Below are 27,658 nucleotides of genomic sequence, written 5' to 3'. Positions count from 1 at the left end.
AACACATTAACATTCATATTACCAACAGACAGCAGATTCTGGATTAAAATCTAAAACAATTAGAAACACCTGATCCAAAGATTTCCGGATTTAAAAAAAAAAAGTTTTACAAATGCCCTGGATATATATCGGATCGGCATCATGTTTTCAGAGATCAACAGGAGTGTTTTAGTGATAACGTGGAATCTCTGGAATGATTAACACGTGAATATCACATCTAAACAAATTAATGAAATTTTGCAGGCAAAAAAGGTCCATTGTCTCTTGTCCAATAGTGTATGAAGGTATGAAACACAGCAACAAAAGTCATTTTCAAACAAAGCAGAATTCCATTGGTCAATAGAGTTCATTAGTGCCCGCCCACTTTTTCGACGGCGCTGGTTCCGGAAGTATTTTTTCCATTCATTTCTCCCACAGGGATTTTTAAAAAGTCTTTGTTAAAGCATTATAAGCCACGAACCAAGCCAACCAGCTACTAGGTGAATAATAACATTAAAAACTTTGATTGGAAGTAAAAAAGTATTTCAAAATCAGACAAAAATACAAAGGTACAAGATTGTGTATTATTAATGAGGGAAAAAACTACAAAATAACGCATTGAAAAATGTTGATTATATATATATATATATATATATATATATACTAAGTTTATTGCAAAATATGCATATTGAAATATTTTAAGAGTGTAGGACTCAATTACATAAAGAGATATATTGGTGCTTTATCTTGTTTCGACTCTCTGATTGGTGGAATCGGTATACAGCATCATGGGAAATGTAGTTGTTTTTTTTTTTTCATTATGAATTCAGCTGTTAAACACCAAGTTTAAATAATGTGGACTGACGGTTTCAACAGAAACAAATACTATCATTTAACAATCGTAACTCACAATAAGGCTGTCTTTAAAGGTTTGTAAGTATTATCTTTAAAAAGCAATTTCCCTATGAAGAAAATGAATAAAGTTTTTACTTCCAGAACCACTCTATTCGCATTACCAAATGAACCCAATGCGAAATCTGCATGGAAAAAACTCGCGTGTATCCCTATTGAAATTACTGGATATCGCCCGCGAAAACTTGCCGAGCAATGGTAAATGTGCACCCTAATGCAATGCAACAAAAATTAGATCACTAATAGTTAACTCATTTCTAGATTAGATTTTTTTCGTTCTCAGTGTGTAAATCTCACGTTCTCTCACTATATCTCTATCATAATTCATTCATAAATATGCGGGATATCTTAATATCTCAAGTCTGAGATCACAGAGAGGGAATAATGGAAACACATTCAGCTACAATCACAAACACTCGGACACAACGATAATAAAACTCACTCTGAAATCAACAGTGACAGCAGCAAATAAGATCACGAGACCATCACAAAACTTGAGATAAACACGGGACATAATCTATCACTCGCCAGAACATGGCGGTCACGTTCACACTGTCATTCCTCATTAGTGTTTGATTGATATTACACAAAAGAGGTCGGTCATTTACAGCAGTGCCAACCGAATGAAGTCCTGCATAACTCAGAAGCATCTTTATATTTAAATATGAAACCGAGCTGAAACACTTATGAAACCAACGGCTCATCCGAGGTCCAAGAAAACCACAGAAACAGAGGTAAAATCAGATATGGAAAAAATGCCTTTTAATTCCTGATAATGATATTCTTGTTGGTGCTGTTCTGCAATTCATTACACATCGCTCGTTTGCTGTAGGATGACACAAGTTTTAAAAGATTTAGCGCTCGTCAATGTTAGATGGCCAATCAAATCAGGAGGCGGGGCCTACTACAAATTCAAACGCGATGCTTCAGTTTTAACTGTTGAAGAATGTGAGGTAAGATGTAGCTAAATATTTAATACCTGACAACTGTTGTATGACATAAACGTTATTTGACCAACAGTAATATTCCGGGATGCAAACTCGACTGCTTTTTGTCAAATTTCACTGTTTTGAAATAAATTCCACCATTCACTAAAAGAAATACAGTAAAAAAACAGTAAATTGCTAGTAGCCTAAATTTCACAAATTAGAAAGAAAAGGCAAGTAATGCATAAAATTAAACATGAAAATTTGAAGTAAAAACTATTTTCAACTATTTAAACATAATCAGTTTTATTTACAACTTCGAAAAATAGTTTTTCCCCAGTGTTTATATAGCTAATTTTTATGTAACGCGTAATTGTTAATGTGACGAGATAGGAGTGAATGTGTACATTTAATTTTTTTTTAAATGCATTACTTCACAATAAATTGTAAATACAATAATTATTTTTCTCTATTAGCTTTAATCCCTTTGAATAGAAGGGATTATTACGTGACAGGGCAAGTTAAAAACAGAAAAAATGTGTGCCTCTACCAAAGGAGGTTTACTAATAAATAAGTTTACTAATACTGATCTCTTATTGGTTAAAAACAGCTCTGTGAGATGGGTTATACTATTGCCGTCAATGTGGTTTACAGCTGTGATATGTTAAAAGTTGCATGTCAATCATCGTAATTTCTGGAATGACTCCTGCATTCTGTCCGTCATCCGGAGGATTCACCGTATTTGAATGCGTCTGTCACTCCGGAAACTTTGCAGTGTGAACGTGGCCACCTTTAAACACTTTTTATTGTAAAAAGGATGGAATCTTTAGACTTAAAATTAATGTTTGAACTTTACAAAACTATAAACATGTACTGATAAGGGTCCATCAGTGATATTTACATACAGTCCCTTGAGTCTGATGACCAGCAGTGGTTTGGGTTTGTCTGAATCTGCTGGTTCTCAGGGTCAGTTCCCACAGTGACCAGCAGGGGGCGCATAAGATCAGCACACAGGCAGTCTGGTGTGTGTGTGTGTGTGTGTGTGTGTGTGTGTGTGTGTGTTTGTGTTTGTGTTTGTGTGTGTGTCACGCTTCATTGGGTGGAGCGCTGAAGAACATCTCCCTGCAGAGCCGCACTGTTTCTTCAGGGGAGCAGACGGTGAAGCCAATAGTACGAGGGTCCTCGAAGATCTCGTGGTCGTTTCCGCCCTAATCGGGAAACATGTATATTAGAAATAAATGATCAGATACAGAGTCACTCACTTAAGAACAATGTTCCCTCTATTTTTTTTCTTGCTCAAGCAAAACCTTTCTCTTATCCTCAGTGAAAACATCCCTTATATCATCTCATGCATCATGCATTTTATTTGAACCCTGATGCAACTTAGTGCTATTAAATTATATTTCTGAAAACAAGCAGTTACTATGAAGCACATAAGTCACCTATTTTTATTTGTTTATTTTTTTTTTACAGTGCTTATTTAACTGTGCCATTCTTTAATTTTCATTAATTTTAAAAGGTTATGCAGATCAGTTCAATTCTTTATACTTTAATAAATACTATAATACTATAATAAAATACTATAATAACAAATACAAATTGAATAGCTCATTTGTAAATCCCTTTAGATAAAAGAGTCTGCTAAATGAGTAAATGTAAGCATAGATAACATGTTAACATAGTAAACGTTAAAATAATATCAGGAAATTAATTATATCTATGGCAATTAACCAGAACGCTGCAATTATGTCTCATTCACTAGAAGACTATCAAATTACTTTCACCACACATTTTGTGTCTTCATACACTTGATTTATTCTGTGTGTGTGCGACATCAGAAGTGCCTGGCCAGCGCAGCTTAAAGGGAACATTGCTAACGTACCAACGATGTTTCATTGCCGAAGAAGTAGATGGCGTCCAATCCCTCCTGCTCCAGGACGTCCAGACAGAGGCGTTTGTCCCAGCCCTCCGGGAACACGTCGAAACTGATCAAACCCCCTGAAAGCGCACAGAAACACACCTGTGATTATCCACACTTATTTCTGCCGTTCAAGACTGAAATCACATCATTATTAAAGAAAAAAAGTAAAGAGTGTGTGATTCCTTGACCATCCGATGTTTATCTTTAACAAGAAAGTTGTTAAAGGTGTAGTGAAAGATTTCATCCGTTTGCAGACATCTTCCAGTCTTAGATGCCTTCATCACATCAATCACACCAAAACCCCACCCTCCTTACTCATGACAGCCAATCAGATGCCAGCAAACCTGAACGACAGCTACAGATTGGTTCAATAAGTTTAGGCTGCTGCTTTGACTCAGTTGTGTTGTTTATAAAGCATCAGCCCTGTAAAGCCTGACATATGACATATCTGACATATCTAATGGAAGTGTCATATTTGATGCATCAGGCTTTTATGGCTTAATAGTGAGAATATAAAGGAAAAAGCACCTTATTCAGAGGCTCAAACTGTCAGGGTTATGTTTGTTTTTGATTCCCTGTTCTGTTCATTTCTGAGTTTGTTAATCTTCTAGTCTGTTAATCAGTTCTCCTCAGTTCACTACCTGTTTGTTTCCTTGGTTACAAATTAATTAGGTTCCTCGTTTCAGGTGTGTTGTGTTAATTAGTCTGTTAGTTCCTCTTGTTTGCTGGGTATTTAAGCTCTCTGTTTCAGTCTGTTCCTAGTCTTGCATTATTTGAGTTATGTAGTATATGGTTGTATATGTTTTCCGGGGTTCCCACGGGACCTCAAAATAAACACACATAGATACTGGTCCTTGAATTTTAAGTTAACCAAGGTGTGGGAACCATGGTTTTCATGTTTAGTCTTGGATTAAAGTCTTCTTTAGTATCTCTGTCTTCATGCACTTGATTACAGCCACCATATATGTGAGCAAAAATATACAGTTTTGTGCAGATACTGATATTTATATGGATGAAAAGTCCATATAAATAACTTATAATGCTTGAAGTGTAAATCAATGAGATCCTTATTATAGTATAATAGACTACCTTACTGTACGTAAAATACATATAAATATCATTTGTCACTCTATATCTGCTAATAATATGTCTGAGTAGAATGATATTTAAATGCTTAGTTTTATGAACTGTAGTTGTAGCATATAATGCAGTGCATGATTGACAGATGAACTAATAAACCTTCCTCAAAAGCCTGATGATCATATTTGAGACTCGTGATTTTTCTATAATTGATGTCTGGATAATCAAGTAAACCGAAGTTTCTTCAGTTCAGTAAGTGTTCATCCTGAAATATTATTAACAATATCAAAGTTATTCTAAAGTTTACTTTATTAAAACTTTATTACTTTATCCCATTTGTACAATTCTACTAAAATACCTTTTACTTAAAACTATAAACTGAAATGGCTTATGAGGACCTACATTACCCCAGTCAAACTACATACATTTAATCCAAATATTCCAGATAATTGTTTAAAATGCAAACAAGAAATTGGTACCCTTTATCATTGTATGGGAGTGTAAGGAGAACCAAGGATTTTGGAAGGAGATTATTTTTATGATTGGTAAACTGGTTGAAGAAAATGTCCCTCTTGCACCTAAATTTTGTTTGTTTCATATATACCCAGTAAATCTTGAGGTGAATGCAAGAAAGCGAAAACTAATTGATTTCAGTTTGCTTCAGGCCAAGCGTGCTATTGCTTTAAAATGGAAGGAGACCCAAAGACCCTCCCCTAGGTTTAAAGAAATGACCTGCAACCTGGCCTTGGAAAAACTGACTTATGTCGTTAAAGGGAAACTAAAAGACTTTTACAAAATTTGTCTTGCATTATTTGGGCATTATTGCATATTTTTTTTTATTTTTTTTATAATTTTTATAAATATATATTTTTTAATATTATTTTTATAAATTTTACAATTTTAATTACATTTTTTATTAATTTTTTTTATTAAATTATTATAAAAAATGTGTTTTTATTATAAAAAAAGGGGCTCCCTGAAATAGCTAATTACACTACACAATGTAAGGCTGTGAACTGTGATATCAAAATGTATAATTTTCTTATTTTATTTTATGGTTTAGTTTTGTTCTAGATGTCCTGTAATGTGTTTCTTATTATTGTCTTTATTTATTTATTTCTATATATATATATTTTTTTTGTCTATTTGTTTATATTATTAATTAATTTTTATTTTATTTTATTGTTTTAATGTACAAACAAAAGCCAATAAAAAAAACTAAAAAAAAAAACTATAAACTGTCAATCAGTCGACAGAAGGACTGGAGTAAATTGTGTGAAACTGGGTTTTCAGCAAAGTTTTGATCATGTCGATCATTTAGAGGCCTTAGAAATATGCGAATCAAATATGACACAGCAGGCTTTAAAGGTCAATCTGTCACAGAGACACACACTTTATGTCTGTTCCTCCAGAAACACTCGTCCAGTTCTTTTAAAGCCACAGTGACGCTCAGCAGAGAAAAAACTTGTTACAGAGAGTTTACCCTGAGGCTCATTCTCACAGTAATGACGTGTGTGTGCGTGTGTGTGTGTCTGCAGAGACGTGAACTGCGTGACTGTTTGTCCACAGGGTGATTGAGACAGAAAGGACAGAAATCAGCCGTTAAAAATTAATGATCTTTACACACACACAGGTTAGTGTCCCGTCACTGGACTGCAGCAACATTCCACCACTGACTCAACAGTTGCTAGAGCCACAGCCAATCAGAGGGCTTGATCTCCTCACACCCCTAGGCCCCTCCCCCTCGGACCCTCTGGCCCCTCCCCCTCACAACAGTCCATCAAACAGAAAAAGAAACAACAAAGCCACTGTGTGCAAAACTGAGCTGAACTTGAGAGGAAAGACTGCTGAAGATTGACTGCAGACGTCAAAGCTAATTGTGTGTGTGTGTGTGTGTGTGTGTGTGTGTGTGTGTGTGTGTGTGTGTGTGTGTGTGTGTGTGTGTGTGTGTGTGTGTGTGTGTGTGTGTGACAAACGCACACAGGTTGTTGAGTAAACACTAATTTTCTCTCCCGGTTCAGTGGTCTGTAAACACACGAGTGCATCCGTTCGCTCTCTCTTATCACCTTTAGCACAGATAACGTGTGAGTGTGTGTGAGTTTTGTCTCCTGTGCAGGTACAAACAGCACGGGTCATTTGTTTTGGGTGGTCAGAGAGCTAGCGATGTCATTTCCTGCTCACCTCTAGTGAACCGCAGGCCTTTTCCTGCAAACTCCTCCTGCAGAGCCGCCACGAACTTCTCTCGAATCTTCTCTCTCTGCGGGACGGGAGAGTTACGATTGATCACAGGAACTAATGTAGTAGTAATGTTAAAGGCACACTATGCAGTTTCCGTTTTTCTCAAACAGCGACCCCTAGAGTCGCTGTGGAGTACTTGTGTACTCGCCCTACTACGAGTTTGTTTACCATCGAAATGATTTCGAAGCTGTTATATTAAGGTACAATTCTTGCATAGTGCGCCTTTAACAAACCTGTTATTGGAACTTATTGGAACCTTATTGTTACAACAACAAAAAACTCCCTGAACAATAAGATAAAGACTTTTAAGTCACGTAAATGAAATCACTTGATATGCACAAACCTTTAGGGTCTGGTATGAACTGATCAACAACTTTCAGCCGATCGTACAGAATAAAGTGAGATTACCTTGTCGATTTCCGAGAACTCGATTCGCTCTTCTAGCGTGCAGCTGCGTCCAATGGGGGAGATGTTGATCATGCCGTTACGAAACTCAATGAACGTCCCTCTGAGAGAGTGAGAGAGAGAGAGAGAGAGAGAGATTTGTGATGACATTACAGATCTTCATCTCTGGAGTGTGTGTGTGAGTGAGTGAGTGAGTGTGTGTCTGTGTCTCTGTGTGTGTGTGAGAGTGTGTATGTGGGCATGTTTAGCTATACTTGTGCGGAACAAATGTCCTCACAAGTATAGGTAAACAAACGTGTGTGTGTGTGTGTGTGTGTGTGTGAGAGAGAGATTGTGAGATTGTGTGTTTGAGTGTGCGTGTGTGTGTTACCGTTTCTTGGGCAGCTTGATGAGCCCCATGTAACTGAGACAGAAGTTGATGAGGTCCTGCAGTAACTCCTCGCCCAGATGATTCTGAATGGCCTAGGAAACAGAGACTGAACTTAGAAGAATAATTTAAGGCTTTTAATGAAAGTTCTAAAAAGAATTTAAGACTGATTAAAAAAAAAAAAAAGTCAGAAAGTCTGATCTGTTGCAAGAAAGTATTGTTGGTAAATTTAATCTATTAATAACAAATAACCGCTTTTGGACAGAGATAAGATTAGTGAATTATTCTACTTTATGATGCTGAAAACTATTATCACCTGACTATCTTTGTTTCTGGTTTCTTTTGCAACAAATTATGTGTTGAGGTAAACACTGTTACAAAGACCACAAAGTCCCATAAAAAGCCAAGAGTCAAACTGCCCAACTAAAATAAACACTGATCTCTATAATCATGACCAAATATTTTCAATAAAACAGCAACATCTAAACCAATTTTTTTTTAAAAGAACTTCTGCTGAGATCTTGAGAGATTTATTGTCTTTTATTTCCAGTTGATTTCAGGCTGTTATGTTTCATTTTCTGAGAGTGCAAGCATGATGTTGAACCAACATCACATTGTTACATTGATTCAATGCCATTACCAATGATTTTTGGATGAAATTCCCCAAAATTTCCAACATTCATTACGGGTACAAAAGTGATTTTGATTCAATGCAGTTAACATTGACACATTAACACTGATTCAACATTGTTTCGATCGATGGTTGCTTGAATCTAGGGAGTCTCCTTAACTGGACAGTGTGAAGCTGCTTCTGTTTTCCCATCAACATTTAAGATCTCCATGAATGACATTTAAGACCTTCTATGGTCATTGAAGACATTTCAGTATATTGCAAGGATCTGCAGACACACACCTGTTTGGAGATGAGTTTGCCATCTTTGTATTGCACTGTTCCATTTTCGGCAAAGACGTAGTCAAACTTGTGAATGACTGCAGAGAGAATGAACAAAACAACAGAATGAGACGCAATCAAAGCACTCTTATCATCATCCTGCTGACCTTTACCTGTGTTACACAACACACACATCCTGACACAAACAAAGCTGTTTTCCATTCGCAGAGATTTAGTGCTCATTCAGATTCATTCAAGATAACAGTCCTGTTTAAATGGCCAACATCACATCTGTCAGTGTCGTATAAACTCACATATCTAATCCGGATTCTGATCTAGATTGTGTGTGAATGCGGATGGATTCGGTTCTGAAGCGTCATGTTCTGATTCAATCACAATCTTACTGATCTCTGTGTTAATCTAATCAGACCTGAACAATCATAATGCCAATGATCAAACGCTAGAAACTGATTGAGACCATTATCTCTAGAAAACTTAAAGAGAAAGTCTAGAATGAAACGAACATCCACAGGTGACCCACCACTAATGAGGTCTCTTTAATGTCTCAACTTTTTCTTCTAGATTTTACATTTATGCATTGGGCGGATTCTTTAATCCAAAGTGAATTACATTGCATTTAAAGCAAATGTTTGAATAGCGTCATGCATTCCCTGGGAATCGAACCCAGTGTCTCCTCTACAATTTCAGAAGAAATCTCAAACAATGTCTTAAGATTTCAGAAGAAATCTCAAACAATGTCTCAAACTGTGCTCAGAAGTCAGAGACCTCAATATGAAATCCAACACTTCTCATCACAAGTTTACTGGTATTGATTTCATAATTTATTTCGTCCCTTTATTCAGATTGACACAAATTAATTTCATCAATTGTGACCCTGGATCACAAAACCAGTCACAAGTAGCACGGGAATATTTGTGGCAAAAGCCAAAAATACATTGTATGGGTCAAAATTATAGATTTTTCTTTTATGCCAAAAATCATTAGGATATTAAGTAAAGATCATGTTCCATGAAGATATTTTGTACATTTCCTAATGTAAATATATAAAACATTTATTTTTGTGAGTGAATGCAGCACAATCGCAAACATAAATGGACAACTTTAAAGGCGATTTTCTCAATGTTTTGATTTTTTTGCACCCTCAGATTCCAGATTTTCAAATAGTTGAATCTCGGCTAAATATTGTCCTATCCTAACAAACCATACGTCAATGGAAAGCTTATTTATTCAGCTTTCAGATGATGTATAAATCTCAATTTCAAAAAATTGACCCATGTGACTGGTTTTGTGGTCCAAGGGTCACAACTGGATATAATTTTATGATTATGGAACTGCTCAGTCCAGGTGGCCCAACATCGTCCGCTCTCGGGTCCAAGAGGCACATTCTAGGAATCCTGCCGACTACGCCAAATTGTGGTGGCAAACAAAATTCTATCACTGAATAAGAGACAAACATTTCCAATTGTCTTTGATGAGGTTTATTTTCTTGCAAGAAAAGGCCAGCAGTCGTACAGTCACACAGAGTGATTATTGAGTGTGACATTGTGGGGATGGCATTCTTTCTCCTTTTTAGTCCAGACTCCCAGAATTTTATCTTTCTAGGCCAATGATGGTATTTTTAACTATACGTGGAATGTTCTTAGACTTGTTCATCATATTGAATCCTTATCGTCCTGTCACGACCAACACTCTTTACCATTCCAATACAATTCCATATTAGAATAAGGTTTGTGTGTGCTCTTTTACTGTCATATGATGGTCACACACATCTTAAAGATCACATTTCTTCCACAAAATCGACAGCTAAACATCTCAAACTCCCTGCTGTTCCAGACTGAAGGAATTATGGGATATCAGCTGTTGTGTTTATATTTTTGTGTTGAGTCAGTGATCCGGTCGAACCAGTTCTACATTCTACATATGATGCAAAACCCATTAAACACATGTGAGGATGATGATACTAAAGATATTGTGATGAAATGCATCATGAATATCATTCTCTAACCTTCGTCTCCGTCTCCGAGCTGTTCTGCGATCTTGGAATAATCTGAACCCCCCACCACGCCGATCTTCACCTTCTGTTTCAAGGCCTGGAAAAACTCGTCCAGCTCGGGGTCGATCTTCTGCAGACACGACACAACCAACAGTGAAAGGTTTCTGTTGTGACCTCTGACCTCTGAGTCAATTAAACAGTCACAACCAGCTGCTCAACAGGTTTCAGCACATTTGCCTCACAAGTAGACAAACAGCCGAAAAACCCTGCCCTGTATGATATTCTTGATGTTTATGTTTCCAGCGGACGTTTAAAGTGCACGTTAGTCACGGTAATGGCAGTGAGCTGTTTATGGGAGTTCACTTAATAGTGTTCTTCTTTAATGACGGGTTGCGCCATTAAACGAGATCTGTGTTCTTCTGTCAGCGCTGCAGACTGTCACGGTACACGCTACAATCACAAAATATTGTAGATATTGTAATAATCCGTGATTCAAAACAGCATGCACTGGGAGGACTGAAATATAAATATTGAATATTAATAGACGTTTTGACGTTTCGGAAATGTAATACAGATTACAAGTTACTCTATTTAAATTTAATAAGCAGTGAAACTATTTTAATTACTTTATTAAAGTAATGTAACTGATTACATTTGACTACTTTTCTATGAATGTTTTCAACTGTTAATCTTTTTTAAACATTTAAACCAGGCAGGGTTAAACTCCAAAAACAGAGATAGCTATATTTATTTATATTTAAGAGAAAACACAATTCTAGATCGTTATACAGTAGTAAAAAAACATGATGCTTTTCTTCTTACTGATATAAAAAAAAAAAAAGTAAAATAGCTATTATTTTTACCACTATGTGTGTGTGTGAAGGGAAAACGTTATAACATATAAGCATAAGGCCTAATATTGATTTCTCACAAACAGAACAAAGAATAGATTCTAGTTTCATACTCACTGGCATCCCAAACAGCGTAGCTGTAATAACATGCATGGTATTGTGTTTTTATTTTAAATAAAGTTATATTCCACCTAAAGTTTGTTTAGACTCAATGACCAATCGTTGTGTAGTTAAATAGCTCTATTTTGCAAGTCAAAATGGAGATATTTGTCCACTAGATGGCGCTTCAGGTTAACATTCATCATAGTCGTTGCTTCCTCAGACTGAACATTGAAACATTCGATGTTGATAGCTTTTTAATAGTTGGCAAACATATTTTGCACTGAACTGTGTGGCAAACAAGACAGCCAATCAAAAGTATCACTTTACTAAACGTCCTTTAAATGGCAGGAGACATCGTTCACATCAAAAACAGGCAAAGCAACAAATTAATATTATTCAACATTTACGAGCTTTTTCCCTTTGGAATTGTTAACATTTTAAGTAACTGTAATTAAATTACTTTTTTTTTTCTCAGTAACTGTAACGGATTACAGTTACATTTATTTTGTAATTAAATGACGTAACTCTGTTACATGTAACAGATGCAGTAACTTTCATGGACATTCACAGCTGAAACACTGCTGGCTGTCAGGTGAGAAGACCTTTCATGTGTTAATGCTTGAAGAAAATCCTGAGACCTTCACACTCGTATTTACGACTTTGTGGAGCCGTTCATGTGCGTTCAACTCATATATACCATTGAATGCACCAAAACAATTAATTATTGGTTGATACATTTTTTTTTTTCAATCTGCCAGGCCAGCAACCAATCAAAAGAATCACATGTAATGGTGAGGGAGATATTTTAAATAAAACCAATCAAATCATTCACCTTTAGGGGTTTTGGAGGGATATATTTTAAATGTAACCAATGAAGTCACATTGCTATAAGGGTTTTGGGTGGGATAAATTTCAAGTTTACCAATGAAGTTACTCTTGAGGAAAGTCTGGTTAGGGGTGGGTTTTGCCTCATAGCAGCCAATCCAGTGGGAAAGAAGATATTTTGAAGAATGTTGGTTACCAAACAGTTGCTGGTCCCATTGACTTCCATAGTTTTGTTTTTCCGTACCATGGAAGTAAATGGGACCAGCCACTGTTTGATTGCCAAAATTCTTCAACATATCTTCTTTTGTGTTCAACAGAAGAAAGAAATTCATACAGGTTTAAAACAACTTGAAAGTAGGTAAATGATTACAGGATTTTTATTTTTGGATCCTATCCCTTTAAGATGAATGATCAACGCGGAGGGCAGATTGGCACAAAGGTGTGAATGTCCATGAATAAAAATCGTTAAGGGGATTACTTGCCAAGGCAACAACTGGCTGTTGCACTTAGCATATTGGTACCTTTTCGGATGTATACGGACCCGTGGTGGTATTTCCCATATCTGGTCAGTTACACTCTTTGATTCGTCCAAATTTCTGCAGTGTATACAGGAGTTTAATGGTCCATATACACCTCTTTACATGCAGTGTTGCGTTCTGTGGACATAAGCGCATGCTTTAAAGTAGGAAGGGGTTTGACAGACTGACTTTGTTCATCAAATTATTCCAAAGACAACGTTTTTTTTTTTTTTCGGTTTTTTTTTCCTTTATGGTAGTTATCGTTATCGGTCCCCAAACCTAACCCTAATTAGGTGTCCGTGACTTTGAACGTGCCTTTAACGTTTTAGCATATCATTTTGTGTGTGACTGTCTAATAATGTTCTATACAATTTCTTATCTATCTATCTATCTATCTATCTATCTATCTATCTATCTATCTATATATATATATATATATATATATATATATATATATATATATATATATATATATATATATATATAAAGTTTTATTTTTCATTGCCAGGTTTACAGAAGTTCGAGGAACAGCTTTCTGTGTAACTGAAGAGGAAAGGACATGGACAGCGGAGGACATATAATGACACTGATACCATACTAAACTCATCTCAATGAAAATAAACACTACATGAGCAGAACGGCATGTTAAGTGGCAGATTTCACTAGCCGACTCATGCAACGGAACGAGCCGACGGTATACACAACGTTACTCCAACAAACAGAATGTTCCCCGTACATATAGAATTCTGTGACCAGTGTTGACGAACCAATTATAACGTTCTAAGAATGGAACGTTGTAAGGATTTTTTTTTTTTTCAAACCATGAACTAACATTCCCAGAGCGTTGCATGGGAAACCACTTATGTATACGTGCAGAACGAGTGTGCCATAATGCAAACGCACATAAACACACTCGTTCATCAATAACCCGCGCACACACACGCTCACGAGACAAGCTTCACAAGCACACGCAGATCAGGGCTGGAAATAGAAACATTATGTTACATAACTGAGATTGTTACTCTCACAACAGCTGAGAAGACGCGTCTTTTATAACCCTTTAATTGTTAAGTATCATCTATAACGCTTAATATCGCAACACATGGATTTAAAAAAATGTATCCTATATAATGTAAACATACCTCTCTAGGGGGTGTAAGCGTTCCGTCCACATCAAACAGGCACAAAACCTTTCGACATGCGGCTACACGAGACTTTATATCCATTTCTTCTTGTCCAGCAATTGAAGAAGATATTTAAAAAAAAAAGAATAATAATAAAAAATAAGACAATTAAAAATATACAGAAAAGACTCTAAACGACTCAAGATGAGTTAATGCATAAGAATATAATGAGACTTTCTTGAAACCGAAAGATAAAGAAGTCAATACTGGTGAGTATTATTCATTTGGATTCAAGTATATACTGCAGGCTACATGATCACTGCTGAGTGTGAATGAATCCGCACATGTGGTTCCTTCTGCAGCGCTATGCGCCCTGGGGAGCCAATCAAATGCGCGGAATCTGGTCACGTGCGTAAAGGGGGCGTTCCCGCACTGAGAGACGAGGACATGGAACTCGGAAAGCGTCACGTAACAAGAGGAGTCAAACCCGGAGATGGTTCGACCTTTTACCTAGTACTTAATTCATATCTCACAATTACACCTGATCATAACAACAACAACAACAACAGCAGCAGCAGCAGCATAACAGAAAATCAAGAAAATAAATCATTAAGAATAAAACGTATTTAATTAATTTTACACTTAAAACGTAAAATGCAATGATATGGTAGGCTACATTACAAAATACATTGAATGTTAGAAGTGCAAAAGAACAAATTAATTAGGCTACAGGCTGGATGACTTGTTTCGGTTTCACCTCTAGGGGGCAGATCGAGTGAAACTGTCAACATACCTGCAATATATTGCACAATTAAAATACAAAACATAAAACAGCAAAAGCGTGTCATCCCAAAGGACGTGCTGAGTTCAGTGATGCAATGTAGAAACAAATCTGCTTAGAACATACACGAAAGGGAGTTTTTAGTTTCGTTTCACACTGTTTACACACACACACACACACACACACACACACTATAAGAATGTTCAGTTTAGAGGTTGCGTGGCTTTCCTGTTATTATGAAACTCGGAGTGAAACCGCCTGATCTCGGGCAACTGTTCTGCTGTCAGTGTTACAGCGCCATCTTGTGACAGACACACGGTCTTGTCTTGTTGCTACCCAGATCCAGAACTGCGTTCTCTAATTCAACTCCATCTTCTGTCTTTGAAGAACATTTTGATTATCAACCATTATACATATATTTTTCTTAGGCTCTTAAATGTTTCCACGTGCTCCTGATTTAAGATGAATGGAAAGATAAAATGGATAACAATAAATAATATAGGAAATAAAGTAGGCCTATCGAGTAATGGCCGATTCAACTTCCATCCACATCCAGTCAAACCAAAAAATTTTCGGATACCATATATAATTTTTGATATTTTTTACCAGTGGGTACAGGACTGTAAGTGAGGATAGCAAAATAAAGTAAACTGTAACATATTATAAAGTATTTACCAGTAAAACTGATAAGAATTTGGGACCAAAAATTATTGAGACACTTTGACCTGACCATGTTTTCATGAAGTGTTTTTTCTTTAATTGCTAATGCGACCTTTTTACACCACAGACTGAACAGAATGAAGTATTGCTTGGTCATTTATTGACCTAAACTGGTATTATCTAATTTGAAATTCAACAGCTGACAGATATTCAACATAATTCATGTGTGAGACAGTCTAACAGAAGGATGGACAAAACCACTGAAATATCAACTAATTTGATAACTCTGAGTTCTTGTCATATTTTATTTCCATTTTCTAAACTATAGTGAATAATGTGAGAAATGTTGAAGGTGTCTGAATACATTTTGGTTTGACTGGACATGACAAGCAGCACCTCTGAACAATCGTTCCCTGTGCGTGAACATGAATCTGTTCCTGGAGCTGAATTAGTTACAAACTCACTGGAAACGACTCGACTAATCCTCCTCATGCTGACTGTAAATATCAGCTGTGAACACCGTTAGACAAACACAGAAGAGGAAGAGAAGTTAAACAGGAACTCATATCTGAAACACTGCCAGCTTACTTCTGTATATCTGACTGGACATCTTTATTACTGTGTGAATTGCAAGCCTTTTTAACATTTAATCCTTAAAACCTACTAGTATCTATTTTCATGCTACTAGTACTTATTTACTAGCTGCTTATTTTTTAGGTACTAGTACCTTTTTTAAAGATACTAGTACTTATTCATTAGATACTAGTTCTTATTTATTAGATACTAGTACTTATTCCAATAGTGAGTGACTATTTAATTTTTTACTATTTAATTAACTTGTTAAGAACAAATAGACTAGTGCTTATTTTTTAGTTACTAGTAACATTTTAGATAAAAAATCATATGCTGAAATTCGGCACCTTCCTGGTCAGGTCGGACTCTTCGGCCAAATAACATCAAAATAATGCAAAAATAAAAACTAAAGTTGTTTAGAATGCTTGATTTGATATGAATGAATGATTTAGTGAGTTTTACTCCAATGCTTATACCTGAATAAATTCAATCTGGTGAGACTGAACAAAGAAAATGGCCCATCTTCTGATTGGTTCGTTTGCTGTGTAATAAATATTAGACATAATGCAAAAGTCACTTATTTGATATAAAGTTGGCAAATGTATATTGAATGCCACCTAGCCTGCACAGCAGCAGTGGCTCAAGAGCACTTATCACTTTTTTTGTAATCAGTCGTCAGGTTTGAAGCAGTTTAGCGGTAATTCTTCAGTGAGGGGAACTTTTATTTGAATGAAAAATAATAAAATTTAACAATCTAACTTGAAAATAATCATCAGGTTCCTAAATAATTGGCATTAGAATCACCATCATAAGATCTTTATTCCACTCGTTTTTACAGATGAAAGACAGTTTGCAAAATATTCTATTGTCATGATTTCAGTGAGTAAAAGTGTCTCTAATTGAATAATCACTATTTAACTGAACTTAAGAGGTTCTCCAACTCTTTAGGGGAACTAAATCTTGACTTAAAACTAAAACTTAACGTGATCTGGGATCCGTTTTCTCATGGACATCACACCCAGATCTCCCATCCGTCTGTAAACACTCATTCCTGATTCTGAAAAGAGATTTTTTATGAGCAGATTTACAGGCCGCAATCTGTCAGCGTTTACAACACACAATCTATATCTGCCACACATTTGGTTTCATGCTTTACAGCCCCGAAGGACCTTTGGCCCATCCAAGGTCCTCCAGAACAGTTACGAACCGCTCAGACCTTTCCAGCACATTCTGTGAGCTGCAGAAATACCTCTATATATAGTATATATATATATATATATATATATATATATACTCTAAAAAATGCTGGGTGGTTTAACCCAAATTTGGGTCAAATATGGGCAAACCTAACCGTTGGGTTAAAAATGGAATTAAAAAATGTAACCAAATGGTTGGGTTTGTCCATATTTGACCCAAATTTGGGTTAAACCACCCAGCATATTTGAGAGTGCAGAAACCACTTGTCGGCTGTTTGAAATCAGGAGGGTTGAAGTATATATGGGATTTTTTCTAAGATGTTTGGATTGAATTCAAAGTAGGCAGCAGCTGATGGACCTTCTTGAAGTTCATTGGTCAGTAGACGTCATCTCTGATCACACATAAAGCAGAAACTAGATCGATGAAGGTTTTTTTACCTCAGACCAGGTTGTTCATTAACGCGCAGAGACACACCTGAGCGCGCATTTCCTCTTTAGGTTCCTGTAAAAACACAAATGCAGAAAAGTCTCTCTGCAGTCGGTGTATGATGTCTTTTCAGAGACATCATGTGGACCATGTTGTTGTTGTTGTTGATCGGACCTTTCTGATGGGATTAATCAGGAATTACGGGCTTGAGGAATGACTGCGACAGGCATCTTTTGAAGGACACTGGCACTCACTGCGGACGGGATGTTGGGTTTGTTCTGGTTCTGGTTCGGCTCTGTGCTCTGCGTGTCTGGGTTTGACGTGTTAAGATGCAGAAACTCCTCCGTCACGTTAAACGTGGTTCTGCTGGAGGATGAAGATTCGCCCTGGAGCCTGAAGTTCGTGAAGGACGTGGTGGAAATGGCTGTCGAAGCGGAGAACAAACAAAACCAGGACGCAGGTGAGGCAGCCGTACATTCAAAGAATGTTAAGTTCTGAAAATTACAAATAAATGACTAGTGATTAATCAATTTATTACATTTTCCATTTGATAAAGAATAGAATAGAGGACAGTGGGGTTGTTCTATAAGCAAAGACAGAGGCAATAACACATCGAACTATACTTCAGGATAGTAAGTGAAACTAGTGGTAGAAAACATTTATTGCACAAGATCATTGATATATGAGGTCTTGAAAACATCAAGTGTTTCAGTAGATCAGGTTTTGGCTCGGTTAATCTACGTTACTGGGTAAGTTGAACCAATACTGGTTAAAGTAAACTGGATAAGTAGAACAAACTGAAACAATAGGCAACATAATGCATCTGCTCTGAATAATGATCTAAAACATGCTTTACCTATTGAAAAAAGTCTAGCATCAAAACATGGAAGTGCTTTATTTTACAGTCCTGTTCCGCATTTACTTATTATATTAATTACAATAACTGGGCAATAACTAGGTACTAACCCTGAACCTAACCTTAACCCATGTAGTTACCTTATATTACCAGTACTTTCTTGGGTAAGTTCACTGTAAGTACACGTACTGTAAAATAAAGTGTAACCTAAAACATTGTCTTTATTCTAAACTATAATATTTTCAAAACTTTAAATAATTCAACTGGACAATATCAGCTTTGATATGACCAATACTTCCAATACCGACTTCATGAAACTGATGCTGAGGATAAAATAATGTTAATATTTGCTAATATTCACATTATTTTATATTTTTGTCAATATGATAACTTATATATAGGGTATATTTAGTCAAGAATAACTTGACAGTTTCTCCCAACTTACACTCTTAAAAATAAAGGTTTCACACAGCAGTTTTTTCACATCAATACCAAAAAAGAACCATTTAGAACCATTTTAGTGAACGGTTCTTAAAAAGAACCATTGTTCTCTTAGTGAACATTTTAATAATCCTTTTTGGAATGGAAAAGTTCCATGGATGTTCTTAATGGAACCATCAATGCCAATAGAGAACCTTTATTTTTAAGAGTGATAATAGTTTCAAAACTTTAAATTGACAATATCAGCCTTGATATGACCTGCTTCCAAAACCGACCTCATAAAACTAATCCTGATGATTAAAATTGCTAATATTTGTCAATAAAATAACTTATGGGGTATATTTAGTAAAGAATAATTTGACAGCTTCTCCAAATCTACACTTTTAAAAATAAAGGTTCCAAAAAAACCAAAACCGCAACCTTTTAGTGAACAGTTCTTAAAAAGAACCATTTTTTTCTTAGTGTAAAGAACATTTTAATAATCCTTTTATGCAATGGAAAAGTTCCATGGATGTTCTTAATGGGACCATCAATGCCAATAAAGAACATTTATTTTTAAGAGTGCACTAGTTGAGTGCCCAGTAAAAAAAATACAGTCTTTTAAAGGCCCTGTTAACAGAGGTATGAAGTCATTCAGAATGAGAAGAAAACCAACACCAGAGTCGGGCTGAGCTGATGTTGAATAAAGTTAACGACTTTTGTTCTGGTAGGCCTGGACTTCCAGATCAAGGTTCAGTTCAGTGGATTCAACACGACACATTACCGGCGCAGGGGTTGTGGCAGCAGTACGTGTGAAGCCGTGGAGATCCTCAAATCCCTGCATGTGAGTTCTGCTTCGCTGCTGTCTGCTCGGAGGACGTTTGAAGGGCGTTCAGGGTTATTAACCCCGTCTGTCCTCGGGCACGCTGAAACATTATGGTGGAGATTTAAACCAGTGTGGATAAAACCCTGCAGCACTGAGAAGCGGTTAAATGTAACGCTGTTTCCCGTTTTTTTTTTTGTCCGTTAGAACACCAGTGAACTCGGATGTGTGATGTTGGGTCCGTCTTGCACTTACGCCACTTTTCAGCTGGTTGAGTAAGTTCAACTCAAACTGGATTTATCAATGACTGATTTGTAACTGTTATCCCCAATATTATATAGAGTAAGTGATTACAGTCTTGAGAAGTAGGCTAGCAGTATTTTTACTTAATAAAGGCTGGTTGCTACCAAGAAATATAACCATGTTTTAAGAGTTTAGTGGTTAACTTTAAGAGAATAGCGAGTCCACACCACCATAACGATGAAGACACAGAGGAAGCACATTGATGGAATCAATTTCAGAGCGATTTTGTTCAGCTGATATACAATAAAAACTCTGATGGCCAATCAGAATCCATCCGACATTAAAGCACGCGTTGCGCAACGTTCAGCGCATGCTTTAATATCAGATGGGTTAAAAAACAGAACATTTTTACATCTGTCAGTGAAGACACTAATCATCATTATACACTCACCTAAAGGATTATTAGGAACACCTGTTCAATTTCTCATTAATGCAATTATCTAATCAACCAATCACATGGCAGTTGCTTCAATGCATTTAGGGGTGTGGTCCTGGTCAAGACAATCTCCTGAACTCCAAACTGAATGTCAGAATGGGAAAGAAAGGTGATTTAAGCTATTTTGAGCGTGGCATGGTTGTTGGTGCCAGACGGGCCGGTCTGAGTATTTCACAATCTGCTCAATTACTGGGATTTTCACGCACAACCATTTCTAGGGTTTACAAAGAAAGGTGTGAAAAGGGAAAAACATCCAGTATGCGGCAGTCCTGTGGGCGAAAATGCCTTGTTGATGCTAGAGGTCAGAGGAGAATGGGCAGACTGATTCAAGCTGATAGAAGAGCAACTTTGACTGAAATAACCACTCGTTACAACCAAGGTATGCAGCAAAGCATTTGTGAAGCCACAACACGCACAACCTTGAGGCGGATGGGCTACAACAGCAAAAGACCCCACCGGGTACCACTCATCTCCACTACAAATATGAAAAAGAGGGTACAATTTGCACGAGCTCACCAAAATTGGACAGTTGAAGACTGGAAAAATGTTGCCTGGTCTGATGAGTCTTGATTTCTGTTGAGACATTCAGATGGTAGAGTCAGAATTTGGCGTAAACAGAATGAGAACATGGATCCATCATGCCTTGTTACCACTGTGCAGGCTGGTGGTGGTGGTGTAATGGTGTGGAGGATGTTTTCTTGGCACACTTTAGGCCCCTTAGTGCCAATTGGGCATCGTTTAAATGCCACGGCCTACCTGAGCATTGTTTCTGACCATGTCCATCCCTTTATGACCACCATGTACCCATCCTCTGATGGCTACTTCCAGCAGGATAATGCACCATGTCACAAAGCTTGAATCATTTCAAATTGGTTTCTTGAACATGACAATGAGTTCACTGTACTAAAATGGCCCCCACAGTCACCAGATCTCAACCCAATAGAGCATCTTTGGGATGTGGTGGAACGGGAGCTTCGTGCCCTGGATGTGCATCCCACAAATCTCCATCAACTGCAAGATGCTATCCTATCAATATGGGCCAACATTTCTAAAGAATGCTTTCAGCACCTTGTTGAATCAATGCCACGTAGAATTAAGGCAGTTCTGAAGGTGAAAGGGGGTCAAACACAGTATTAGTATGGTGTTCCTAATAATCTTTAGGTGAGTGTAGTTCTTGGTGTGAATGTGTCTTAAAGGGTTAGTTCACCCAAAAATTAAAATTCTGTCAGTAATTACTCACCCTCATGTTGTTCCAACCGCGTAAGACCTTCGTTCATCTTCGGAACACAAATTAAGATATTTTTGATGAAATCTGAGCCATATTTCACTCCTCCATAGGCTTCCAGTGTGACCGAAACTTGCTGGCCCAGAAAAGTTATTAAAGAGATCGTTAATATAGTCCAAGTGACTCCAGTGGCTCAATCTTAAGTATATCAAGCGACGAGAATACTTTTTGTGCGCAAAAACAAACAAAAATAACGACTTTATTCCACTATTCATTTCCTTCTCTCTGGATGTCTAGTTGGCAAGGTTATTATAGTTTTGCTTTTTTAAATTAGTTTTTATTTTAATATCGTTTTCAATTTTGCTTTAAATTTAAGTTTAGTTTTAGTTAGTTTCATTAATGGTTTTGTTAGTTTAAGTTTAGTTTTTATTTTGCAAACACATTTCTATTTAGTTTTTATTTTATTTAGTTTCAGTTTTAGTTTTAGTAATTATAGTTTAGCAGAGCAAACAGAAAACTTCGAAAGCGAGATGCAGAGTGACGCTTTTTTCAGAGTGACACTGGTACATACAACAAAAAAACAGCTAAATTAATCTGACAACCTGCTGTGAAGCCAGTGTGATTAAATAATGAAGTATCTATGCAGTGTGTGAGTGTGTACATGTTTTTCTAACGTGGTGGGGACTTACACCTGAATGCACAAACACTCATGGGGACTTGTGTCACTGTGGGCCTAAATTAAATCACACAGAATGAGTTTTTTTGAAAATGTGTGTGATGGGTCGGGTTAGTGTGTGTGTGTGATGGGTCAGTTTAGGGGTCGGGTTAGTGTGTGTGTGTGTGTGTGTGTGATGGGTCGGTTTAGGGGTCGGGTTAGTGTGTGTGTGTGTGTGTGATGGGTCGGGTTAGTGTGTGTGTGTGTGTGCGCGTGTGTGTGATGGGTCGGTTTAGTGTGTGTGTGCGTGTGTGTGTTTGATGGGTCGGTTTAGAGGTCGGGTTAGTGTGTGTGTGTGTGTGTGTGTGTGTGATGGGTCGGGTTAGTGTGTGTGTGTGTGTGTGATGGGTCGGTTTAGGGGTCGGGTTAGTGTGTGTGTGTGTGTGTGTGTGTGTGTGTGTGTGTGTGTGTGTGTGTGTGTGTGTGTGTGTGTGTGTGTGTGTGATGGATCGGGTTATGGTGCGTTCAAGTCATCTCGTATAGATCGTATTTACGAGTTGAACGCACTTGAACGCACTTGAACGCCACCACAATGTCGTAAATACCAGTGGGGAGCTCGGGATTTTCTCTAAGCTCCGATCTTTCCGAGTTGGGGGCGTGTCAGTGATTAACATGGCGGAATACACAATACGTAAAGGTATTTAGCTGTGATATTGTCAGGCTTTTCTATTAACAGCTCAGTTAGCTAATCGCCAACACAGAATATGATAGTATTATAATACAACAATGCAACATGTAACGATGTGTTGGCAGTGGCTTCATAAATGAATTAAAAACATAAAAATACAAAGTACACCTGATGCACATTTCTTTGTTCTTCATTTTCTAGAACTAGAGTTTAAGAACCTTACTGTATTTTTGTGTAATTAATTAAGAGAAAGTACTTCGCCATTTTGCTCCGACGAAAGTGACTTGAACGCACATGCCGTTATAAACACTACTTCCCACCTCGTACGTACGAACTTCCCAGGAGGACTTGAACGCACCATTAGTGTGTGCGCGTGTGTGTATGTGTGATGGGTCGGGTTAGTGTGTGTGTGATGGGTCGGTTTAGGGGTCGGGTTAGTGTGTGTGTGTGTGTGATGGGTCGGGTTAGTGTGTGTGTGTGTGTGTGTGTGTGCGCGTGTGTGTGATGGGTCGGTTTAGTGTGTGTGTGTGTGTGTGTGTGTGTGTGTGTGTGTGTGATGGGTCGGGTTAGTGTGTGTGTGTGTGTGTGATGGGTCGGTTTAGGGGTCGGGTTAGTGTGTGTGTGTGTGTGTGTGTGTGATAGGTCGGTTTAGGGGTCGGGTTAGTGTGTGTGTGTGTGTGTGTGTGTGTGTGATGGGTCGGGTTAGTGTGTGTGTGTGTGTGTGTGTGTGATGGGTCAGTTTAGGGGTCGGGTTAGTGTGTGTGTGTGTGTGTGTGTGTGTGTGTGTGTGTGTGATGGGTCAGGTTAGTGTGTGTGTGTGTGTGTGTGTGTGATGGGTCGGTTTAGAGGTCGGGTTAGTGTGTGTGTGTGTGTGTGTGTGTGTGTGTGTGTGTGTGTGTGTGTGTGTGTGTGTGTGTGTGTGTGTGTGTGTGTGTGATGGGTCGGGTTAGTGTGTGTGTGTGTGTGTGTGTGTGTGTGTGTGTGTGTGTGTGTGTGTGTGTGTGTGTGTGTGTGTGTGTGTGATGGGTCGGTTTAGAGGTCGGGTTAGTGTGTGTGTGTGTGTGTGTGTGTGTGTGTGTGTGTGTGTGTGTGTGTGTGTGTGATGGGTCGGGTTAGTGTGTGTGTGTGTGTGTGTGTGTGTGTGTGTGTGTGTGTGTGTGTGTGTGTGTGATGGGTATGTTTAGGGGTCGGTTTAGTGTAAGGAGACAGAATATACAGTTTGTACAATATAACAACCATTACATCTATGGAGAATCCCAACAAAGATAGTGAGAGAGAGAGAGAGAGAGAGAGAGAGAGAGAGAGAGTGTGAGTGGACATGTCTCCACATGGATAACAATATTATTAGCAGAAAATCTTTTGTAAAAACAAAGATAACAGCACCTTCAGCCTGTCAACCTTCATGAAAGCATGACATCACAACATTAAAGGTATTTTTGTGCTTGACGGACTTGTTTTGCTGTTGCACCCGCGTCTCGCACGCAAATGAAAGGACATTCTAAAAACGCTTTGCTCAAGTTAAAAGAAGTTCAACTTGCGTCTCATTACCTTGAGTTATTATTTCCCATTCCACTGCCACGGACGCATCCTTTAAGAACAGCCACTTAAGACTAGTGATGTGTTCGCTGGTCCTTCATTGAAGGCGTCACAGGACAGCGGTTAATCGCCTCAGCAACTTCACGCGTGTGAAGCGCAATTTACAGGCATTTCCCTAAACAGCCACAGGTCAGACTTTCCACCAAAGTAAAGAGCTTATTAAATACGAAAACGATTATTTATTTTTGCTAATTATTATTTTATTTCAGTTAGTTTTTCAGTAACTGTTGTTAGTTTCGTTTAGTTTTAGTTTTTCATTTATTATAAATTTCTAATTTTATTTCAGTTTACGAAAATGTTTTTTGACCAATAGTTTTAGTCTTAGTTTCAGTTTTCGTTTACGAAAATAACCTTGCTAGTTGGTTTGCGTAGTGTTTTTGCGCAGCGCGTCTGTGTTACACGTCACCACGTAGGCTCACTATTGGCTGACGCCGGTCATGTGTGTGTTGCGTGATGACGTGCAACACAGACGCGCAGCGCAAAAACACTACGAGGCCCAGAGAGAAGGAAATGAAAAGTGGAATAAAGTCGTTATTTTTGTTTGTTTTTGCGCACAAAAAGTATTCTCGTCGCATGATAAACTTAATGTAGTGCCACTGTAGTTACTTGGACTATTTTAACGATGTTTTAATAACTATTCTGGGCCGGTGAGTTTCGGTCACACTGGAAGCCTATGGAGGAGTCAAAATTCTGTCAGATTTCATCAAAAATATCTTAATTTGTGTTCCGAAGATGAACGAAAGACTTACATGGTTGGAACAACATGAGGGTGAGTAATTACTGACAGAATTTTCATTTTTGGGTGAACTAACCCTTTAACCCAAACCTACTTTAAATGTAACTTTTCTATAGCAAATTATGTATTGAACTGTATATTAAACACAAGAGTGAAATCCATCAGATTTTCTGAATAAGTTTAAAAGTATTAAGTCATGGCACCAAATTAATGACCCGTCTGTCTGTCAGTCAGAATGTGGGTCTGACGCTGACTATCCCCATCATTTCCGCTGGGAGTTTCGGTCTTTCCTGCGACTACAAGGAGAAACTCACCCGGCTGCTTCCTCCGGCACGCAAAATCTCTCAATTCTTTGTCCACTTCTGGGACACGTACTTCCCCAACCTGAAACCAAAGTGGAAAACAGCGTACATCTATAAAAAACCCAACAACACAGAGGAATGCTTCTGGTATGCTCAATAACACACATAAATGACGACACACACACACACACACTCTGAGATGTCCGTCTGTCTGTCCGTCCGTCAGGTACATCAATGCTCTGGAGGCTGGATCCGCTTTCTTCGCCTCCAACGTATCCAGAGAAATGCTGTGGACTCCAAAGGAACTGGATGACAAACTGAAAGCTAAAGACCGACACAGCAACAGTGAGTTTACATCACATGGCCTGTATGTCTGTCTATCACCCACTAACCCATCCATACATCCATTCATCTACCCACCTATCTATCTGCTTACCCATCTGTCTATTTACTAGTGTTGGGTCCGATCCCACCTTTGTTGGGTCCGAGTCGAGTCCAAGTCCAAAGAGGGCCGAGTCGGACTTGAGTCCGAATCCTTAACATCCGAGTCCTTAACATCCGAGTCCGAGTCGAGTCCGGCCAAATCCACAAAGATTTAAATGATTTGAAATGGACCTTTCACAAAGACCCGTCTCTCTTAGTTACTGTTGCTACGTCCAACAAGCCATTCCGCTCTCACTCCACACATCATGTTCTCACACAGTGAAAAACATATTGCGGCGCAAAGAGGACACTAACAATGCCAACAGACAAGACAGAGCAGGCTAGTTTTGGTACGAAAGAAAGTCTCAGCTTTCAGATTTTGTAATTTTTATGAAATTCAAACAATAAATACTGTTTTGTGGAGGTTTAATGTGTAGGCCTCAGTTCAAGCAGCACGTGAACTGATAATCTTTTCTAGTCATAGCACAAATTAAACATGAATGAACATCAGACCTGCAAAAAGAAATCAATACATACCATTTTTCAAGTTCAAGTCCACTATAAGATAATTTAGTAATTTTTGTGATTCTAACAGGTCAATTTAGCTCAAAGGAATTATTAATTAATTTATAGGGAATTTGAAAGAATCACTTATTACAACCGAGCAAATGACTCGTTCGCGTTTCATTTGAACTGGCAGCTCTGCAATATATAAATATCCAAACTATAGTGAAACACTATAGTTAGCATGGTAACTTAGATCAGCAGTTTAAGACATTAAATTCGTAAGCACATAACACAAGTAACACTTCTCTTTAAAAATACAAACAAGACTTTATTGATTATTCTGACTAACAAATAAAACTAATATCTAACACAAACACACACACACACACATTCATACGAGTTGCAGAAAGAAAGAGAGAGTGAGGAAAGAATGACTTTTAAGAGTGAGATGATGCAATCCCAAGTTTCTATATGCACTCATAAGACATGACCTGAACGAACCATCAATCATTAATTAACCCTTCTATCGTTTCTTAGACAGGTTATTAAATCTATATCAATGCACCAGTTCAGCTTAAGAGTCTGGAGGCAGTACTTGCTTGTCTTTGCTTTGGGGATTCCCTTTGTCTGCGTAAAAGGGGTTTCCCGAGTTTGTTGGCTGGTCTCCTCGCCTGGGTCTGGGGCGGCCAATCACGTGGTGTGCTGGCGGATGGATGGAAAGTTTTTGTTGAAGCTGGCTTTGCAGAAGAAACGTGGACCGAAATCTTGCCGCAAAACTTAACTTAGAACCGAGACTCACAACGGAAAAGAAAGGAAACTAAGAAAAGAAAGGAAATTGAGACGAGAGTAGATGATGGCTTGAATGAAGCTGTTGAACCCGTTCTTCTGATCTTGATT

At 37.8% G+C, this 27,658-nt stretch overlaps 2 protein-coding genes across 4 annotated transcripts in view; one reads left to right on the top strand and one right to left on the bottom strand.

Moving 5' to 3' along the window:
• Positions 1-311: 311 nt before the first annotated feature.
• On the bottom strand, positions 312-14,726 carry pmm1 (phosphomannomutase 1). Of its 3 annotated transcripts, XM_084387217.1 has the most exons (9): positions 14,173-14,726; positions 10,747-10,864; positions 8,742-8,818; positions 7,832-7,923; positions 7,465-7,564; positions 7,000-7,075; positions 3,700-3,815; positions 2,904-3,025; positions 312-2,857 (listed from the first exon to the last, which is right to left on the bottom strand). In XM_084387217.1, coding segments are annotated over exons 1-9 (786 nt in total). In that variant the 5' UTR covers positions 14,257-14,726; the 3' UTR covers positions 312-2,856. The 3 variants fall into 3 exon arrangements, with proteins under 3 accessions (XP_084243343.1, XP_084243342.1, XP_084243344.1); XM_084387216.1 differs by having other exon boundaries at positions 312-3,025; positions 14,173-14,724; XM_084387218.1 differs by lacking the exon at positions 14,173-14,726 and adding an exon at positions 13,034-13,448 and having other exon boundaries at positions 312-3,025.
• A 2,892-nt stretch (positions 14,727-17,618) lies between these two features.
• Positions 17,619-27,658, top strand: part of gucy2ca (guanylate cyclase 2Ca) — a 37,688-nt gene continuing 27,648 nt past the window's right edge. The window contains exons 1-5 of the mRNA XM_084386878.1: positions 17,619-18,251; positions 19,799-19,911; positions 20,098-20,165; positions 25,760-25,978; positions 26,058-26,176. Coding sequence (XP_084243004.1) covers positions 18,056-18,251; positions 19,799-19,911; positions 20,098-20,165; positions 25,760-25,978; positions 26,058-26,176 — 715 coding nt within the window. The 5' untranslated portion in view covers positions 17,619-18,055. The remainder of the gene's footprint in view (positions 18,252-19,798; positions 19,912-20,097; positions 20,166-25,759; positions 25,979-26,057; positions 26,177-27,658) is intronic.

The sequence above is a fragment of the Rutilus rutilus genome (genome assembly GCF_951802725.1).
Source record: "Rutilus rutilus genome assembly, chromosome: 1".
In the NCBI taxonomy this organism is placed as follows: Eukaryota; Metazoa; Chordata; class Actinopteri; order Cypriniformes; family Leuciscidae; genus Rutilus; species Rutilus rutilus.
The sequence above is the reverse complement of the archived record's forward strand: the minus strand, read 5'-3'. Positions and strand labels throughout refer to the sequence as shown.